The 16,476-nt window shown below is 38.3% G+C and overlaps 1 protein-coding gene across 7 annotated transcripts in view; it reads right to left on the reverse strand.

Annotated features, from left to right (window-relative positions):
- CCDC85A (coiled-coil domain containing 85A) overlaps positions 1-16,476 on the reverse strand; it is a 213,341-nt gene that overhangs the window by 46,835 nt on the left and 150,030 nt on the right. For 6 of the 7 annotated variants that reach the window (XR_014082001.1, XM_081589601.1, XM_081589600.1 and 3 more), the window contains exon 3: positions 5,432-5,508. The exons of the other annotated variant lie outside the window; for it this stretch is intronic. Coding sequence is in view for 5 of the 6 variants with exons in the window: in XM_081589601.1 (XP_081445727.1) it covers positions 5,432-5,508 (77 nt within the window). In the remaining variant the exon portion in view is untranslated. The remainder of the gene's footprint in view (positions 1-5,431; positions 5,509-16,476) is intronic. 7 annotated transcript variants of the gene reach the window in all.

Consider the following 16,476-nt stretch of genomic DNA (forward strand, 5'->3'; position numbering starts at 1 on the left):
AAAATATCAAATGTCACTGGGATATGCCTGAAAAACAACTATTGCATCAACTAATTTCCCTGCCCATCCGCCTCCCAATCATCTGAATGGAATGACTGTCTTGGACCACATGCTGTGAAATACCAATTTGTAAGTATGCAGATATGAGTCGGTGTGTTTGTATAATACAATTTTATGATTCTGAAGTATTTTGGAAATGCGTCAGGGGGGAGAAGACTCTAAAATACGTTTTTCTTTCATTTATGATGGATACTGCAACCTGAAGAACAGTATTTCCCTTAAAGCAGGAATAAAGGCCTAACAAATCTTAGATGGCTACTCAGATCTAATGTTAATTCTTAAGATGGTGGTGGTTTAGTTGCTAAGTTGTGTCCAACTCTTGTGACCCTATGGATGGTAGCCCGCCAGGCTCCTCTGTCCGTGGGATTCTCCAGGCAAGAATACTGGAGAGGGTTGCCATTTCCTTCTCCAGGGGTTTTTCCCAACTCAGGAATCAAACGTGGGTCTCCTGCATTGCAGGCAGATTCTTTACCGACTGAGCTACGAGGGAAGCTCTTTTTTTTTTTTTTAAGATAAATATTTAAAAAAAGAATTTGACAGTAGGACAAAAATAGATATAGCAGCTTAATTCCAGTGAATTAAGTTAATGGTATGAAATGATTAAAGGCGGCACTGTGTGTACACTAGAAAGAATGCTGAACGGGACTACGTCTTGGCCTGAGTCAGTCTGTAATTAGCTGTCTAACCAGGACTATACTCCCAGACTCTGTGAACCTTATATACCTTTTCTAAAGGAGGGGGTTGTCCAATCTGATACAAAACTAAGGTTCCAGTCAGACTTGAAAATTTATAACTTTATCCAGAGCAAGTTTGTGTTTATGTGTAAATATACATGAAATAGGTATGTTCCTTCTACATTTCATATAAAATTCCTGGGACTTCTCTGGTGGCCCAGTGGTTAAGAATCTGCCTTCCAATTCAGGGAATGCAAGTTTGATCCCTGTTTGGGAACTAAGATCCTACATGCTATGGGGCAATGAACACCCAGTGCAGCCAAAATAATAATAGTAATAATAAATTTTATATAACTACAACTTTATACCATCTCGGGTCTTTTATTTACAAATGGCTATGTATGACCTTGTGGGTAAATCTACCTTATTGGATTTGAAAGTTAATGTAATTTCATAGATAGCAGCTACATTTATTTCAGTAACACACAATTTTCATTTAGTCTTCATACCATATTAAGTGGGCTTCCCTGATAGCTCAGTTGGTAAAGAATCTGTCTGCAATGCAGGAGTCCCTGGTTCAATTCCTGGGTCAGGAAGAATCCCTGGAGAAGGGATAGGCTACCCACTCCAGTATTCTGGCTTGGAGAATTCCATGGACTGTATAGTCCATGGGGTTGCAAAGAGTCAGACACAGCTAAGCAACTTTCACCACATTAAGTATATACATAGTGGAGTTGATAGACCAGTCTGAGCAGTTTTATCATTATATGTACTATAAGAGGATAGATGCAATCGTTTGAAACATTTTTAAACATACTTTGTAAAAAATGTTGTTAGTTTATGTGTTCAAGGAAGAATATCCCAGGTCCATGTTATTTTTAATGACCATTTATGCCAACTTTCAGAAATGCATTTTCAAGGTTTACCCATGTTGTCTTGTATGGCAGGATTTCCTTCTTTTTTAAAAGGCTGAATAATGATCTATTGTATGTTTATACCACATTTCCATTATCTTTTCATCTGCTGATGAATATTTAAAGTTGCTTCCATATCTTGGCTATTGTTAATAGTGCTGCAATAGACATAAGAGTGCTAATATCTCTTTGAGATCCTCATTTCAATTATTTTGGGTAAATTGTCTGGAAGTGGGATTGCTGGATCAAATGGTAATATTATGGCAGGAGAAAGAAGCCAGTCACAAAAGGACCAACATCACATGATTTTACTTACATGATGAGATGTCTAACACAATCAGATTCATAGGAGCAAAAAATAGAATGGTAGTCGCCAGGAGTTGGTAGAGGGGGAGGGAGAGATGAGAAGTCACTAATCCACATGTACACAAGGTAAATTCTGAAGATCTAAAGTACAACGTCATGCCAATAGGTAACAAGACTATATTATACACTGAAAAATCTATTAAGAGGGTAGGCCTCATGTTGTCTTCCTCACAAAATTTTAGAAACAGTATAAAAAGGCATTTTCTTTTCAAATAATACCTAGCAAATAATAATAATGCATTTTCTGAAATTAATGAGACTGTTCTTACTTTAGGACACCTTTGAAATACTGTGTTTACAAACCAGACTTCCAGCACAGCTTGTCCTCAGAGGATACTGCAAAGGCTGTGGCAGAGCAAAGAATTCTGTGCTTACTAGTGATGACCTCCCACAGCAGCCATACTGACATTTCATCCATGCCTCCTGTGAGCTCCTCTTCACCACCAGATAGAACCAAACTGAGTCTTCACTGCATTTTTCTGTTTTATAAAAAATCCTTCATTCTGGGACCTGGTAACTTTGCATGGGTATAACACTGGACCCAAGCTTTAATTACACTTAGGCCTATGAAATGTAAGAGCTAAGAGAAACCTTGTCATTTACATATTAGGAAGTGGAAGCCTTTGCAACTACCCAGAGGAAAATCCACAAGCATTTATGACACTCAACCTGGTTAGTTTTAAATATGTATTTCTAGGCCAAAGCTGTGACTTTCTGTTCATTATATACAATTTTATATAAAGAATAAAAGTAGGCATTAAGGAGATTTCTTCATCCAGAAAAGGTTTTATGTAATTTAGTCTAAATACTCAACCAACAGCAAGGAACCTTGCTATAGCCACAAAAGGTATCTGATACACTTGAAATTCCAATTGTCTACTATATTCTTACTCCTGTTTATCGAAAGACAAGTGGACTTTTTTTTTTTTTTACAAACTTGGGAATAAAAAAAAAATAATACCTTCTAATCAAGGCACAGTGAGCAAGTTTTTATAATTGAAAATCAAGTGTTCAGATACTGGTACTAATTTATAAAGGGATGTCAGCTTGTCACATTGAACTGACCTTGCAAATCAGCTCATATCATGCAGTCAGAAATTGTTTCTAAAGAGAAATTTCATGATTAAACATCTAAGAATAAGTTACATACGTCTTTGTGTTATTTAGTCCAAGTCTCAGACTTCTACAAGGATTCAGTTGACATGATTCCCACTGCTCTGAGGTCCATGTACTATTTTCCATCCTCAGAGCTGATCTACTGTCCGTGTTCATTTCAGTTTTTTTTGTTGTTGTTGTTCATTTTGTTCAGTTTTTGTTCATCAATTTCACTTCATTTCAGTATTTATACAAGTAGTTGCAAATGGTGATTCTATCATACCTATCTTATAAATGAAGGCAACACTCTCAAGTACAGAAATTTAAAACGAATAATATTTTTGAACTGAGTCAGATCTATTATATTTATTGCATAAGTCTAAGAGAATATTGAAAACAATAGATCTTCTCTGCATTAAAGTACTTTAGACACATAAAAAGCTGAATTCTAAAAAAATTATTTTTCCTTCTTAACATCCATCACTGAAATCAGCAAGAATCTGACAATAATTGACAACATCTTTTTTCTTTCTGAAAAGCACATATGATAATGGTGCCTCCCACATTAATAACATCCTAGGTTCAATAAAATATGGTTTTCTTAGCCCTTTCTTGTAGAGAAAACCAAAACCAAAAACAACAGCAATCTTCTTTGATGAAAAACAGCAATGCATTTAAAATCATATGAATTTGTAAAAGATAAGTAATATAGTCTATTATTAACTATGCAAATATTTAAATATACATCCACATATCAGGCATAGTTGAGGACTCTTCTAATCTCCCTTCAAGACCTCTAACACTCACTTTCACAGATTTTTAAAAATCAATTTCATAATTATTTTCCCATTTGTTGTACCTCTTTTTCAATAAGACAGCATGCATGCATATACTCAATACTTGGTGTAAATTTCAATTCCCACTCAGAGGAAAAGCAAGAAACACATCTCTTTTTTCTCTCTTTTTTTTGTCGCTTACATTCCCAGTTCCCTCAGAGATGGTATAATATGTATAAAATAAACTAATCACATTTTTTAGGTTTCTTGGAGCAGAGAAGTTAGATGTTGTTAGTTAAGGATATTAGCACAGTCATAACCTGAATCCAATATAAAAGGGAAAATGGCAAAGAAATTTTAAAAATAAAAAGTATAAAAGAACATGAGAAAAAAACTCTACCAGTAGTATTTTATTTAATAATGCAAATAAACCTTTCTGTCATCATGAGCATTAACATATGTACAGTTTGAGAAGGGTGAGAAATAGACTCATTTCATTTAATCTCCAATGACTGACCAATAAAAGAGAGAAAGAGACATTCCCACATGCAGTACCTGACAGCCTAAACCATCATCAGTGAGCAAAACTAGTTTAAAAACAAAACAAGGTTTAAAAGACCTAAAACAGCTTTCCAAAGTCTTTGGTTAATTCTTTGTATTAATGTTTATATATCTTCTCCTGAATTATAAACACTCTTTGTCTTGACATTTGAATTAGAGGTTTAATTTTCTCTTACTCACTGATGAAACAGAAAGACTCACCAGAATGTAGAAAGAACACTAGTGACTAAATGTTGAGAAAATTCTTTTTTATGAAATATTAAAATACATTACTGTTTACCTGTGTGTCAAGGAAACCAAGCCAGAATCAGTAGATTTGTTCAACTCTTCAACAAAACATTTCCTAAGAACCATGACCTCAACCGACATCATTTCAAGACAAACAGCCCGTGGAAAAAAGTAAAATACATTTTTAAGTAAAATATATGGCAAGGCCTTAAATCCCATAAAAAGTACCATTTTATATTCATCTGGGAAAAGAAATTAAGCCCCAAGGTAAAAACTGTCAATTACTGTCATTTCTTTGTTGCACTCAAAGTGTTCAATTATATCACAAAAAATTTTACAAAGTACTCATTTAATTAAAATATGAAATATTCAAACTACCTGTAGCTCTCCCTAGCTCGTAAATTAGCACATTTTCCACTGAAATAAAGACCCTTCCCTATGTTCACCAACAACATGCACGACAGACGTCAGCAGTACCATCAAAGCACTTTCTACTCTTGTTTTCTCTTTCTTCTTCCTTACAAAATGATACGACATTCTTATTTTAGACATATGTACCCTTTAGTATCACGCTTATGAATCTGGACAATATGATGATTCATTATGAAAAGCAATCATGCTGTACATTGATGAATGACTATTGACAAAATGATGTCTATCATTTAAAGGAGAAAATGTAATTGAGACTTTAAATTCCAAATAAAATACTATAACTCAAATGACACTGACTAGCTGTGAGCTTCTAGAAGTCACCCACCTGGGGCAGCATGCGATTTTCTTCCTCCAGCTGTCTTACTCTTGCCTCCAGCTGCCTAACATAGGACAAGGTTGATTCTAAAATTGAAAAGAAAGAACTCACATTATACACACGGTCTTGTTTGGTACACTGTCAGGCTACTTCTGGCTCCATTTATTTAAATCAGGTAGTGACTACTTAGTCTGATATTTAGAAAAAAAAGATCTCTCCCCAGAAAAACTACAACAGAAGCCATAAAAACTCTAAGCAGTTTGAACAATTGCACAATGTTAAGGAGAATCAGAGACATATATAGGTGGTAAGATTGTAGGCGTCTGCACACCATGCAGCCTTCAGAACATCAGACATTTTGAAGATAGTTATTCCCCCTTTTCTACTTATTTTGTGCATTTTGAGCTTTCCCACACATAAGCCTTCTTATAATATTCACTATAACCAAGCTAAATTACAAGGTCTTTAAAAAAATTGAAAATAAAATATTTTGAATATCCAGCTCCCTTCATGTTCTCAATAAACTTTTCAAATCTTAAGAGGAATGGTTTGTTCTTCTCACAAAGCTATACATACCTATGACTGTATCTAGAGAACAGCTACAAAAGGGCTAAATAATAAAGCTAGTCTGAATTTTGACTTGATTTTGGCTTAAGTTTTTCCCTATTTAGGTAAATCAGGGCAGACTTGAAATTTGTTGTTTTCATTTCTACAACAAGCTCAAGCGTGTGCTGACAGCTCAGAATCAGCATCATGTTAGTGTCTGTTCCATAGTGAAAACTCTAGTAGGTTTTATAGCTTTACATTATGAAAATGTGGTCCACATGTGGGAAAAGATCGAGTTTCATTCTGAGCAACCATTTGACAGCAATGCTTCTCCATTAAAACAAAAATAATCCAGAGCACACCATCATACTGCAACATAGCTGGAATTCATTCCTTAGCCAAGAGCAAACATACTTTAGGTACAGTGAAATGTACATGACCAAAGAATCCCTCCAGAGCACACTTCCACAGTTAATATTAAAGCAACAGATCCTCAGTGCATGTTCTTCAGCCTCAAAAATACAAAAGAGTAAGAGGCAAGGCCAAGTTGGTAGTGGATTTAAGAGGACAACATTTGAAGCCCCTGATAGTCTGCACTTAGGATGACTATGTGTGCAAATGAATACCTTGACCTGAAATTTGTCATGGAAACTCTATAATTTTTATATGAAAATTGGTTATATGAACCCAGTTCCATTTTGTGACCTCCAAAGCAACAAAATGACATTTTATTTTCTTAAAACACATAAGAAACTTCAGTACTTAACTCACAATATAAAAATTAAACTCACCTCTAAATGGTTTATAGCCTGTCTGTTTTCATAAATGTTTGCAGAAGTCCCCATGACTAACATTAATAGAATCATCCATTGATCTCACACCAATGATGATGACTTGCCTTGGGCATTTCTCAACAAGACAGAAGAAACACAAGGTAAAGGCAACTGGTGACATTTGCTAGAAATATGTTCTCATTCTTTTTTAGCTCAATGAAATGTTATGTGTTCACCTTACAGACTTCAAGAGGAGAAAAAGTGTCTGGCATAAATGAATAACAAACTTACTGATTTCATGAATCTGTTTTACTTTAGCAAATGAATAAGTGATTTGCTGATCATCAAAATGTGAATGTATAACAGATTCCCTGATTTACACAGTTCTACAAACTCCCCTCTCTTGAAAAAAAAAAACCAACTTGATAAATGCCATTGAAGTGAAAAGGTGCTCAGAAAATCTATGTAAACCATGAACAGATACAATCCTCTTATACTTTGTTCACAATTTATACCCTTATCTTTATTGTACTTACTGCACTATCCTTTAGGCTAGGATACTGAAAGGAGCTGAAATGACACTATACAGAGTGATTTAGGTGACAGCTGAAAAATGCTACTGAATGAATTTTAACTCAAAAACCATCTTCAGTCACTTTAATCTATTTCTCTTCTTTAAATCTTTGCAGTTTACATATTTGATGACTTCATTAAGTTTCTACTTATATTACGAAAGTCATATCATGTCAATTCCAAAAAATGGGAAATTCTTGAATTTGGAAAACATTTTTTAACTGCAGTTTTTACTGTCCAGTTACAACAGATGAAGTCCAAATATCTGTTTCAAAGCATTCACTGCAATATGCGCAGGGACAGGAAATGATAGGGAATATTTTCAGACAAGCAACGTAATGAGACAAGTTAGCTCTACAGTAAAGGCAGAATTAAGGAAAGTTTTGAGTTCATTTGTTCCACACAAGTATTTATTCTGTCACTGATGTCTGTCAAGGCACTACTGGGGTTGGGACGAAGAGAAGGCCAGTTATCGGAAGTCTTAAGTTTCTCAGAATGCAGACTCTGTTTTAAGATTACATGCCTATGTGCTGCGTTCCAGAAGGTCCTGTCCTTCCAGGTTCAGTTTCTGCTGCAATTATTACTTAACAATGAACGGATACAATAAATGGAAAGACTCCTTGTGTGTGTGTGTGTGTGTGTGTGTGTGCGTGTGCGCACGCGCGCGCATGTGTTTATGGAGGGAGAGGGGACAGGAAGAATAGCTGATCTGCATAAACAAATATAAGAATTCACACTGTTCACTGTTTAGTTCATCAAGAAACTGATTATATACTGGTTTTACCTGGGAGAAGAGCAGGCACTGGTTTTCTGGAATATACTAGAAGATCATCACTGAATCCCTGAGTCCCTGTATGAAGGGCTATTGAGGAACCATTCAATCTTTCAATTGTGACATGACAGAAAAACAAATATGTGTTTTGTTAAACCCTTATGACTTCAAGATTTGTTACTGCACCATAGGCCAGCCAAGCCTGACTACTAGTACATAACCAATAATGGGACAGAAAATATGCAAACATTTAAATAAAACATAATAGGATAAAGTGTAAGAAATTCCACTTCAAAAAATACATCACAATCCACATCCTAGTTCTAGTTGGTCATTACAAAAGAAAGATAAAATCTTGTAAGAAAGAAAAAGAGCCCTTTGTGTGCTGGAATATATTTGACCATGTCTGTGACAGTCCCTTCCCCAGGCTGCTGCTTCCTTTCCCTTCCTTTCTCAAGGACCTACCAGAGTGGTGTCAACTCTAAGATAAGCTGGTCTTTCATTACACCCAGGGAGTGTGGAGTACAGCTGTGCTCCCAAGAGAAGTATATGACAAAAATAAGTGTTTTTATTATAAAATGATACATGTGTGTGCATGCACACACACACAACTGCATTAGAACATGCTATCATTTGAACTGATGGCTACATTTATACCAGTAGCTGACAGCTGTTAAAACAGATTTCAGGATGTAATTTTTGGCTTTCAGAACTGTGAGGATGAGGTTCCAAAGGAGCAGCAAGATTCCCTGCAGAAAATAGCCAAATATGAGGCTATACATAGATGTCCAACATATTAAAGAAGGATGCTATCTTCAAGGAGTGTATAAAGAGTTGAGGGGAGATAAGGAGGGAAAAAAATAAAGCAATAAGGTAATATGATATTCTGAGCTGAATCATGTGAAACAGGAGTACACAAAGACCAATACTGTCTGTAGTTCTTCTGAAGAAACCTCACTAATGGATCAACAAGAGCTTCAGAGATCAGACAGAAGCCAGTGAAGTCACAGGATGGGCAAGAATGGTCCTGCTATAAACGAGGAAGAGAGGAAGAATTTACATGAAAGAAAAGAAGGGGATATACTGGGAGCAGACAGAGGAGAAGCCAGGTACGTCCCACTCTCATGGATCTGAAGAACCAATGTCAAATCACAGATATGCAGATGGTGAGATTTGCTTTTTACTTTCACCAAGGGCATTTTCTATCTCCACCCTGGGAAATCTACAGACATCTACACATTAGAAAAGCTAGGTGAAGCAAACAATACCACTGTGAAAATCCAGTGACATTCTCAAGATAGTTTTTGGGTAAATCTTGATCACATTTTCAAGGCAGAAACCATTCTCTCCATGTATCTCACTTTTTTTTGAACTTATATGGAACATGAGTTCACAGTATCTCTTGCAATAAAACAAGTCTAAGAAACAGTCATAAGAATTCCACTAATATACATCTTCTAATTGATTCCACTTTTAGAACTGAAATATACCTAAGCAATTCCCTAATCTAACCTTTCCCTAACCCCGACTCATTTGACAGATGAGAGAATAAAGTCCAGAAGCTAGTGAATTTGGCCTCAGACACTGGGGATTAGCTACATACATTCAAAAGATTTTGTTTCATTCCTGGGGCATCACAGGGATTCCCACTGCGGATCTTCTAATCACTGAGATGTCAAGCTTCTCACATAGATCATTAAATTCTAACTTTTTTGTTTTTTCCTGATTTTAGATATTCTGGGTGGACTTTTACCTTTAAAATAACTTGATATTCTCCTTGGACAACATCCTGGACTTGATTTCTCTTCAATTTACCTGAAATGCATTCAGCCATATAAAGTACCTTGACTTTTTTTTTTCTCTGCTAGTTTGAAAATACCCTGGTCAAAATATTAAACCCTCTAATTTCCCCCTTGGTTTCTAAAGTGGTGTTTCTCTCCCTGGAGGACTCCCATCCATGAGATCAGCTATGAGTTACGCTGATCACTGTACCTAAAAGGTTTACTGTTGATATTTGCAACTGTCTAAGGTTTGTCAATTGCTAACATTTGCTGGATCATCAAAAAAGCAACAGAGTTCCAGAAAAACATCTATTTCTGCTTTACTGACTATGGCATATCCTTTGATTGTGTGGATCACAATAAAGTGTGGAAAATTCTTAAACAGATGGGAATGCCACATCACCTGACCTGTCTCTTGAGAAACCTGTATTCAGGTCAGGAAGCAACAGTTAGAACTGGACATGGAACAACAGATTGGTTCCAAATAGGAAAAGGAGCACATCAAGGCTGTAATTGTCACCCTGCTTATTTAACTTATATGCAGAGTACATCATGAGAAATGCTGGGCTGGAGGAAACACAAGCTGGAATCAAGATTGCCGGGAGAAATAACAATAACCTCAGATATGCAGATGACACCACCCTTATAACAGAAAGCGAAGAAGAACTAAAGAGCCTCTTGATGAAAAGTGAAAGAGGAGAGTGAAAAAGTTGGCTTAAAGCTCAACATTCAGAAAACTAAGATCGTGGCATCCAGTCCCATCACTTCATGGTAGATAGATGGGGAAACAGTGGAAACAGTGGCTGACTTTATTTTGGGGGGCTCCAAAATCACTGCTGATGGTGACTGCAGCCATGAAATTAAAAGACGCTTACTCCTTGGAAGGAAGGTTATGACCAACCTAGACAGCATATTAAAAAGCAGAGACATTACTTTGTCAACAAAGGTCCGTCTAGTCAAGGCTATGGTTTTTCCAGTAGTCATGTATGGATGTGAGAGTTGGACTACAAAGAAGGCTGAGTGCCGAAGAATTGATGTTTTTGAACTGTGGTGTTGGAGAAGACTCTTGAGAGTCCCTCGGACCGCAAGAAGATCCAACCAGTCCATCCTAAGGGAAATCAGTCCTGGGTGTTTATTGGAAGGACTGATGTTGAAGCTGAAACTCCAATATTTTGGCCACCAGATGTGAAGAGGTTACTCATTGGAAAAGACTCTGATGCTGGGAAAGATTGAGGGCAGGAGGAGAAGGGGACAACAGAGGATGAGATGGTTGGATGGCATCACCGATTCGATGGACATGAGTCTGGGTAAACTCCGGGAGCTGGTGATGGACAGGGATGCCTGGCGTGCTGTGATTCATGGGGCCACAAAGAGTCGGACACGACTGAGCAACTGAACTGAACTGAAAGTTTGTCAAACTTTTAAGTGGTTTTGATTAGACAAACTGCCATCTGGTCTTTAAGATTTCAGGGCAAAAAATTAAATTTGGTAATGGTCCATTCTAAAACACATTACAGCATTTGTAAGGATGTGCAGGTGGAAAGTCATGTGGAAGACTTTTGCCGCTGTGGGTTTATAGGCGTTAGCTTTTCTGAGGCTAAGTTAGTCTCCCTCAGCCAGAGAAAGTTCAACGGCCAGATGATTTCAAATCTGGAGGCAATCTCTTTAATAACCCCCAAACTCTAAAGACACTTCTTGAATTAGTTCCAAATTAATCCCACCATCCACAGCCTTTTACATATTCCTAAGGGAAAGTCTTCAGAACTATACATTTTAAAAATTATTATGGTTCTAAAAGTGTTACTCTTTCTTCCTCAGGCAAGCAAAGTTCAGCCTCCTACTTAAGAATTAATATTAGCTCCAGAAGTATAAGTGATTACCATTTCTCACTATAATTTGATGCTTTTCTTATTAAAAAAAATCTTGTTGGCATCAGCATTTTAGGGTTTGCCTGGATATTTAACTCAGACTGCTTTATTGGCAGAGATAGAATTTTTTATTTTTAATGGGATCTTTAATTGTCCTCAGTAGGTTAAAAAAATGATGTCAAGTCTTGCTCTGGTTCATCATCTATGAAGCTAATTCTGCTCTTGTCAGACCCTTCTCTCAGTGGCAATCGGAAAGAAATATGAGATGGTTATTTTCTATTCCAATCCTCCCATGTGGAAACCTGTTCACTGTTTTTCACTGGCCCCAACTTCTCTTAGCTCTGGGTCGCTGCCCACACCTTCCGTGCCAAATAATCTTTCTCGGCCTAGTCTAAACTCCTTATTCCTCTTTGCCTGTTATGAAAAACAGCTTTATAATCATTAGAATATAAAAAAACTGGAAGATACAGATTCAGATGATAATGTGATTCATGTTCTTGGAGATGTTTGGAGAAAGCCCAATGAGATGCAGCAAAGATTTCTACCTGCATATGCGGCTGGGCTAGTCTCTACCTCTGAAGATCAATAACTGTACAATTTTAAATTCTTCTCCCTCCAAAAGTGCCTTTCAATTTTCCTTATCATTTGCCAAGAATCATATATTGTGTGTCCTGGGATTTTTCTTTACATAGTTGTTTATGTTGTTGCTGTCGTTCAGTCCCTAAGTCGTGTCCGACTCTTTGAGATCCCATAGACCACAGCATGCCAGGCTTCTCTGTCCTCCACTATCTCCCAGAATTTGCTCAAATTCATGTCCATTGATTCAGTGATGCTACCTAACCATCTCAGCCTCTGTCGCCCCAATCACTTCCTGCCCTCAATTTTTCCCAGCATCAGGGTCTTTTCCCATGAGTCGGCTTTTTGCATCAGGTGACCAAAGTATTGGAGCTTCAGCTCAGTCCTTCCAACGAATATTCTGGGTTGATTTCCTTTAGGATTGACTTGTTTGATCTCCTTGCTGTTCAAGGGACTCTCAAGAGAATTCTCCAGCACCACAGTTCAAAAGAAAGTATCAATTCTTTGGCACTCAGTCTTCTTTATGGTCCAACTTTCACATCTATACATGACTACTGGAAAAACTATAGCTTTGACTACGGTCGGCAAAGTGATATCTCTGCTTTCTAATACACTATGTTTGTCATAGCTTTTCTTCCAAGCAGCAAGTGTCTTTTAATTTCATGGCTGCTGTCACCATTTGCAGTGATTTATATGTTATTTATTTTCACATTTTCATTTCTTGCCCAAATATGCTACATTAAAAGATTCCCTTAAACCCTACACGGTAACTGCTGGTGCTCCCTGCAGGGATTTAATACACTCTTGTTGATTTCCTATAATATCAATTCTTGGTTGTCACCAATAGTGATTATCTGCTGTGTACCAGACACTGTTCTAGATACTGCAGATAAAGCAGCAAGCAATAGCAAGAGCGATAAGGTTGTGAGTTCATGATAGCACATTCCAGAGGGGAAGACAGACAGTGGAAAGCAAATACACTCTTTTGTGAAGGCAACATGAGAAATAAATGCCACAAAACAGAGATCTTGGGAAGAGAGATGAGCACAAGTAGGGTTGCATTAGGGAGCCTGGCCTGGGAAGAGTTCTCTGGGGAAGGCAAGCTGCAAATAAGTCAACTATGCAAATGGCTTGGGGAAGAGAATTCTTCACATCAGGGAAGGGTGTGCACAGGCTCTGCTGCAAAGAGTCCCTTCTGGGGTCTAGCTGTGAAGGGGGAAGGGACAGCAGCTTGAAACTGGGACCTGTTTATCTCATCACCTTTCTTCACTACTTACATTTTTAAAAAACCTTGTGTTCTCTTTGGCTATTTACACTTAGACCTAGACTTTAATCCTTTGACTATTAGGTTTTCATTGTGACAAAAGTCTTAGCATTCCACTTGGCTGCACCCTTTCACACATCCTGCTTCCCTCCCATCAGGAAATTCTGTTGACCCTGCTGCCAAAATATCCTGAAAATCCAACCTCCTACTAGTCTCCTAACAGGTGTCCTCTCTTCTATCCCTACCTCCTTTCCTGGATTTATTATCATGCAAGGTCTATTTCAAACCCACAGCAGCCAGGGTTTTCTTCCTAAAATGATGTCTGATCACGTCATTCTTTAAAACGCCACAAGAGCTCACCATTTTCCTCCACGTAAAAGTCAAAGTCCTGGGGTTCCTCTGGTGGTCCAGTGGTTGAGAATCTGCCTGACAACGCAGGGGACACGGTTTCAATCCCTGGTCCAGAAAGATCCCGGACATGCCACGGGGCAACTAATCAATTCTTTGGCACTCAGTCTTCTTTATGGTCCAACTTTCACATCTATACATGACTACTGGAAAAACTATAGGCTGTGCACTGGAGCCTGGTAGCCACAACTACTGAGCCCACTTGCCCTGCAGCTCCTACTTCAAAATGAGAAGTCACTGCAATGAGAAGCCCACATACCACAACTAGAGAGTAGCATCCCTGCTCTCCGTAACTGTGCACAGCAACTAAGACTCAGTGCAGCCAAAAATAAATAAATATATACTCTTAAAGTCAAAGTTCTTAAAAAGCCCAGCAGGACACCATGTGATCTGGATACCTGGCAAGTCTCTGACTTCACCGCCTCGCACCTCAGCTCCAGCCCCTAGGCTTCCTTTCTGTTTCCAAACATCCCAGGGACACACTTGCTTTTGTTGCCCAGCTTCTGGGCTGCTTGTCCCCCAGGGAGATGCTTGGCTAATTTCCTCACTCCTGCAAGTCTTCATTCAGATCCCTCCCTCTTAATGACACTCACCAAGCCTACCTCACTTAATCCTGCAAACTGCCCCCACCTCCTCCCCATATCTTCCTGATCTCTGGTAGCTTGTTCTATTTCCTTATTTTTCTTCAAAATATGTTATCACCTTCTATCATATAAACTGTCTTATTCACATGCTACGTTTACTGTATAAGCTCCATCTCTCCTCATCAGAATGTCAATTCCAGAAGGCAGGGATCTTTGCTGTGTTGGGTGATGCACCTAGAATGGTGTCTGGCACCATAAAAATGTATTGAACAAATCAATAAACCAATTACACAGATAGTGCCCTGAAAGGACACTATTTCATAGGACAAGTCTGCACGTTTCCATCACACCATGTAAGATAGTTTGTATTTGAATGGAGCCAATGTCAATTCGGTTGTGCCACTGAACATGAAGAACATTCTACAGAACATTAAACTTTGGATGGAAACACTGGGGAGGTTCTCAAATTATGTCAGATCTAATCATTGAAAATAATTATCTAAAATGTGCTTTCATCCGGCTCAAAAAATTTTTTTCTGTACTGGGGAGGGTGGCGCATGGAGAAGGAAAAAGGGCAAGAAGGAAAGACAAGGTGAGGGAGAATAGGAGGGACAGACAGAGAGACAAATATAAAAGAGTCATGGGAAATGTGCCAATATGAAGCATTTCTGCCACTAGTATCCTGGAACATAGTATATCCAGCTGGAAATCTGCTTAAATTGATCAGGTTCCCCCGTTGGTTAGAAATGCCACTGGAAGGAATTTAAACTTCACCTGGACATTCTCCTCCCAGCCCATCCGTGCGACAGGAGGGGTGTGGGGGGGGGGAGGCGGGGGAGCAATGTGGAGACTTGCGGGGCATGGAGCGGGGCCAGCTGGGCCCTGAGTGAGGGGCTCTGGGCTGTCAGGGAGCGGGCTGAGGAGGGCGGAGAGCGATGGTCCATGTCGAACCAGGTTATGTTTCCTCATGAAGAGAAAACCCTGTCATTTCAAAGTAAAAGAGAACAGAGCAATGTGCTGTCCTGTTTAAGGCTGGAAATGAAGGCCTTTCCCAAGAATGCTTTGACAGGAAAAATCACAAGTGCTATATCCTGAGAGTGCCATGCAAGGGGTATGTTTTTGGAAACAATCCAGAGTTTGTTTCACTAATTATTTTCTATAAAAGAGCAAACAGTTAACTGAGTATGGAAATCCAATGATGTGCACATAAACCAATTTAGAAAACAGAAAAGAAATTCAGGGCCTATGTCTTAGCTTTGTTCCAGAAAATAATCATGGAACATTTTTCAAGTTTCTCCTCTTTCTAAATGAGAGTGTTTTTAAACTGAGAGAGAAAGGCATTTTGTTGCCTCTTTGCCAACATCCACCTGTACCTATTCCTTGGGAATTAGTGCCTGGTTGTTTCAGCTTCCATTTCTCTCTAGAAACTAGAGGCTCCATATGGCAAGTCCTTGGCCTCGTAGTTGCATTCCGAGCTGTCCTATGACTCACACAGCGCTGTGTGCGAAGGTGTCCCATAACTTTTGGTTGAAGAAATGAAAGAATGTCCTCATCATTCGGTTCCCAGCTGCTCTGGTTGCTTCTCTAAGTTTGGTGTTCCCAGAACAGTTTGAAGCATTTAACTCAAAATCCAGTCAAATTTCCACCAGAAGATCACCACTAACAAGCAATCTAAATTGATGTCTGGCTTAGAGGAAGTTTGTGTGCCCTCAAATTGCTTTCCCTTTGACTTTGCTCTTTGAAAGCATCAACCCTATGAAGGAGAAACTAGATAAGCAGCACTGAACTGGCCTAAAGGACTGGTGACTCTGTGGAAAATATTTCAAACTCTAAATAGCTGTTTAGTGTATAATTTTAACAGTTACTCTGGGTTAAAATATGCCTTACTTTCCACTGTTATGTTGCTGCT

This window comes from Giraffa tippelskirchi, chromosome 4, assembly GCF_054371585.1.
Source record: "Giraffa tippelskirchi isolate mGirTip1 chromosome 4, T2T-mGirTip1v1.2.pri, whole genome shotgun sequence".
Lineage (NCBI taxonomy): Eukaryota > Metazoa > Chordata > Mammalia > Artiodactyla > Giraffidae > Giraffa > Giraffa tippelskirchi.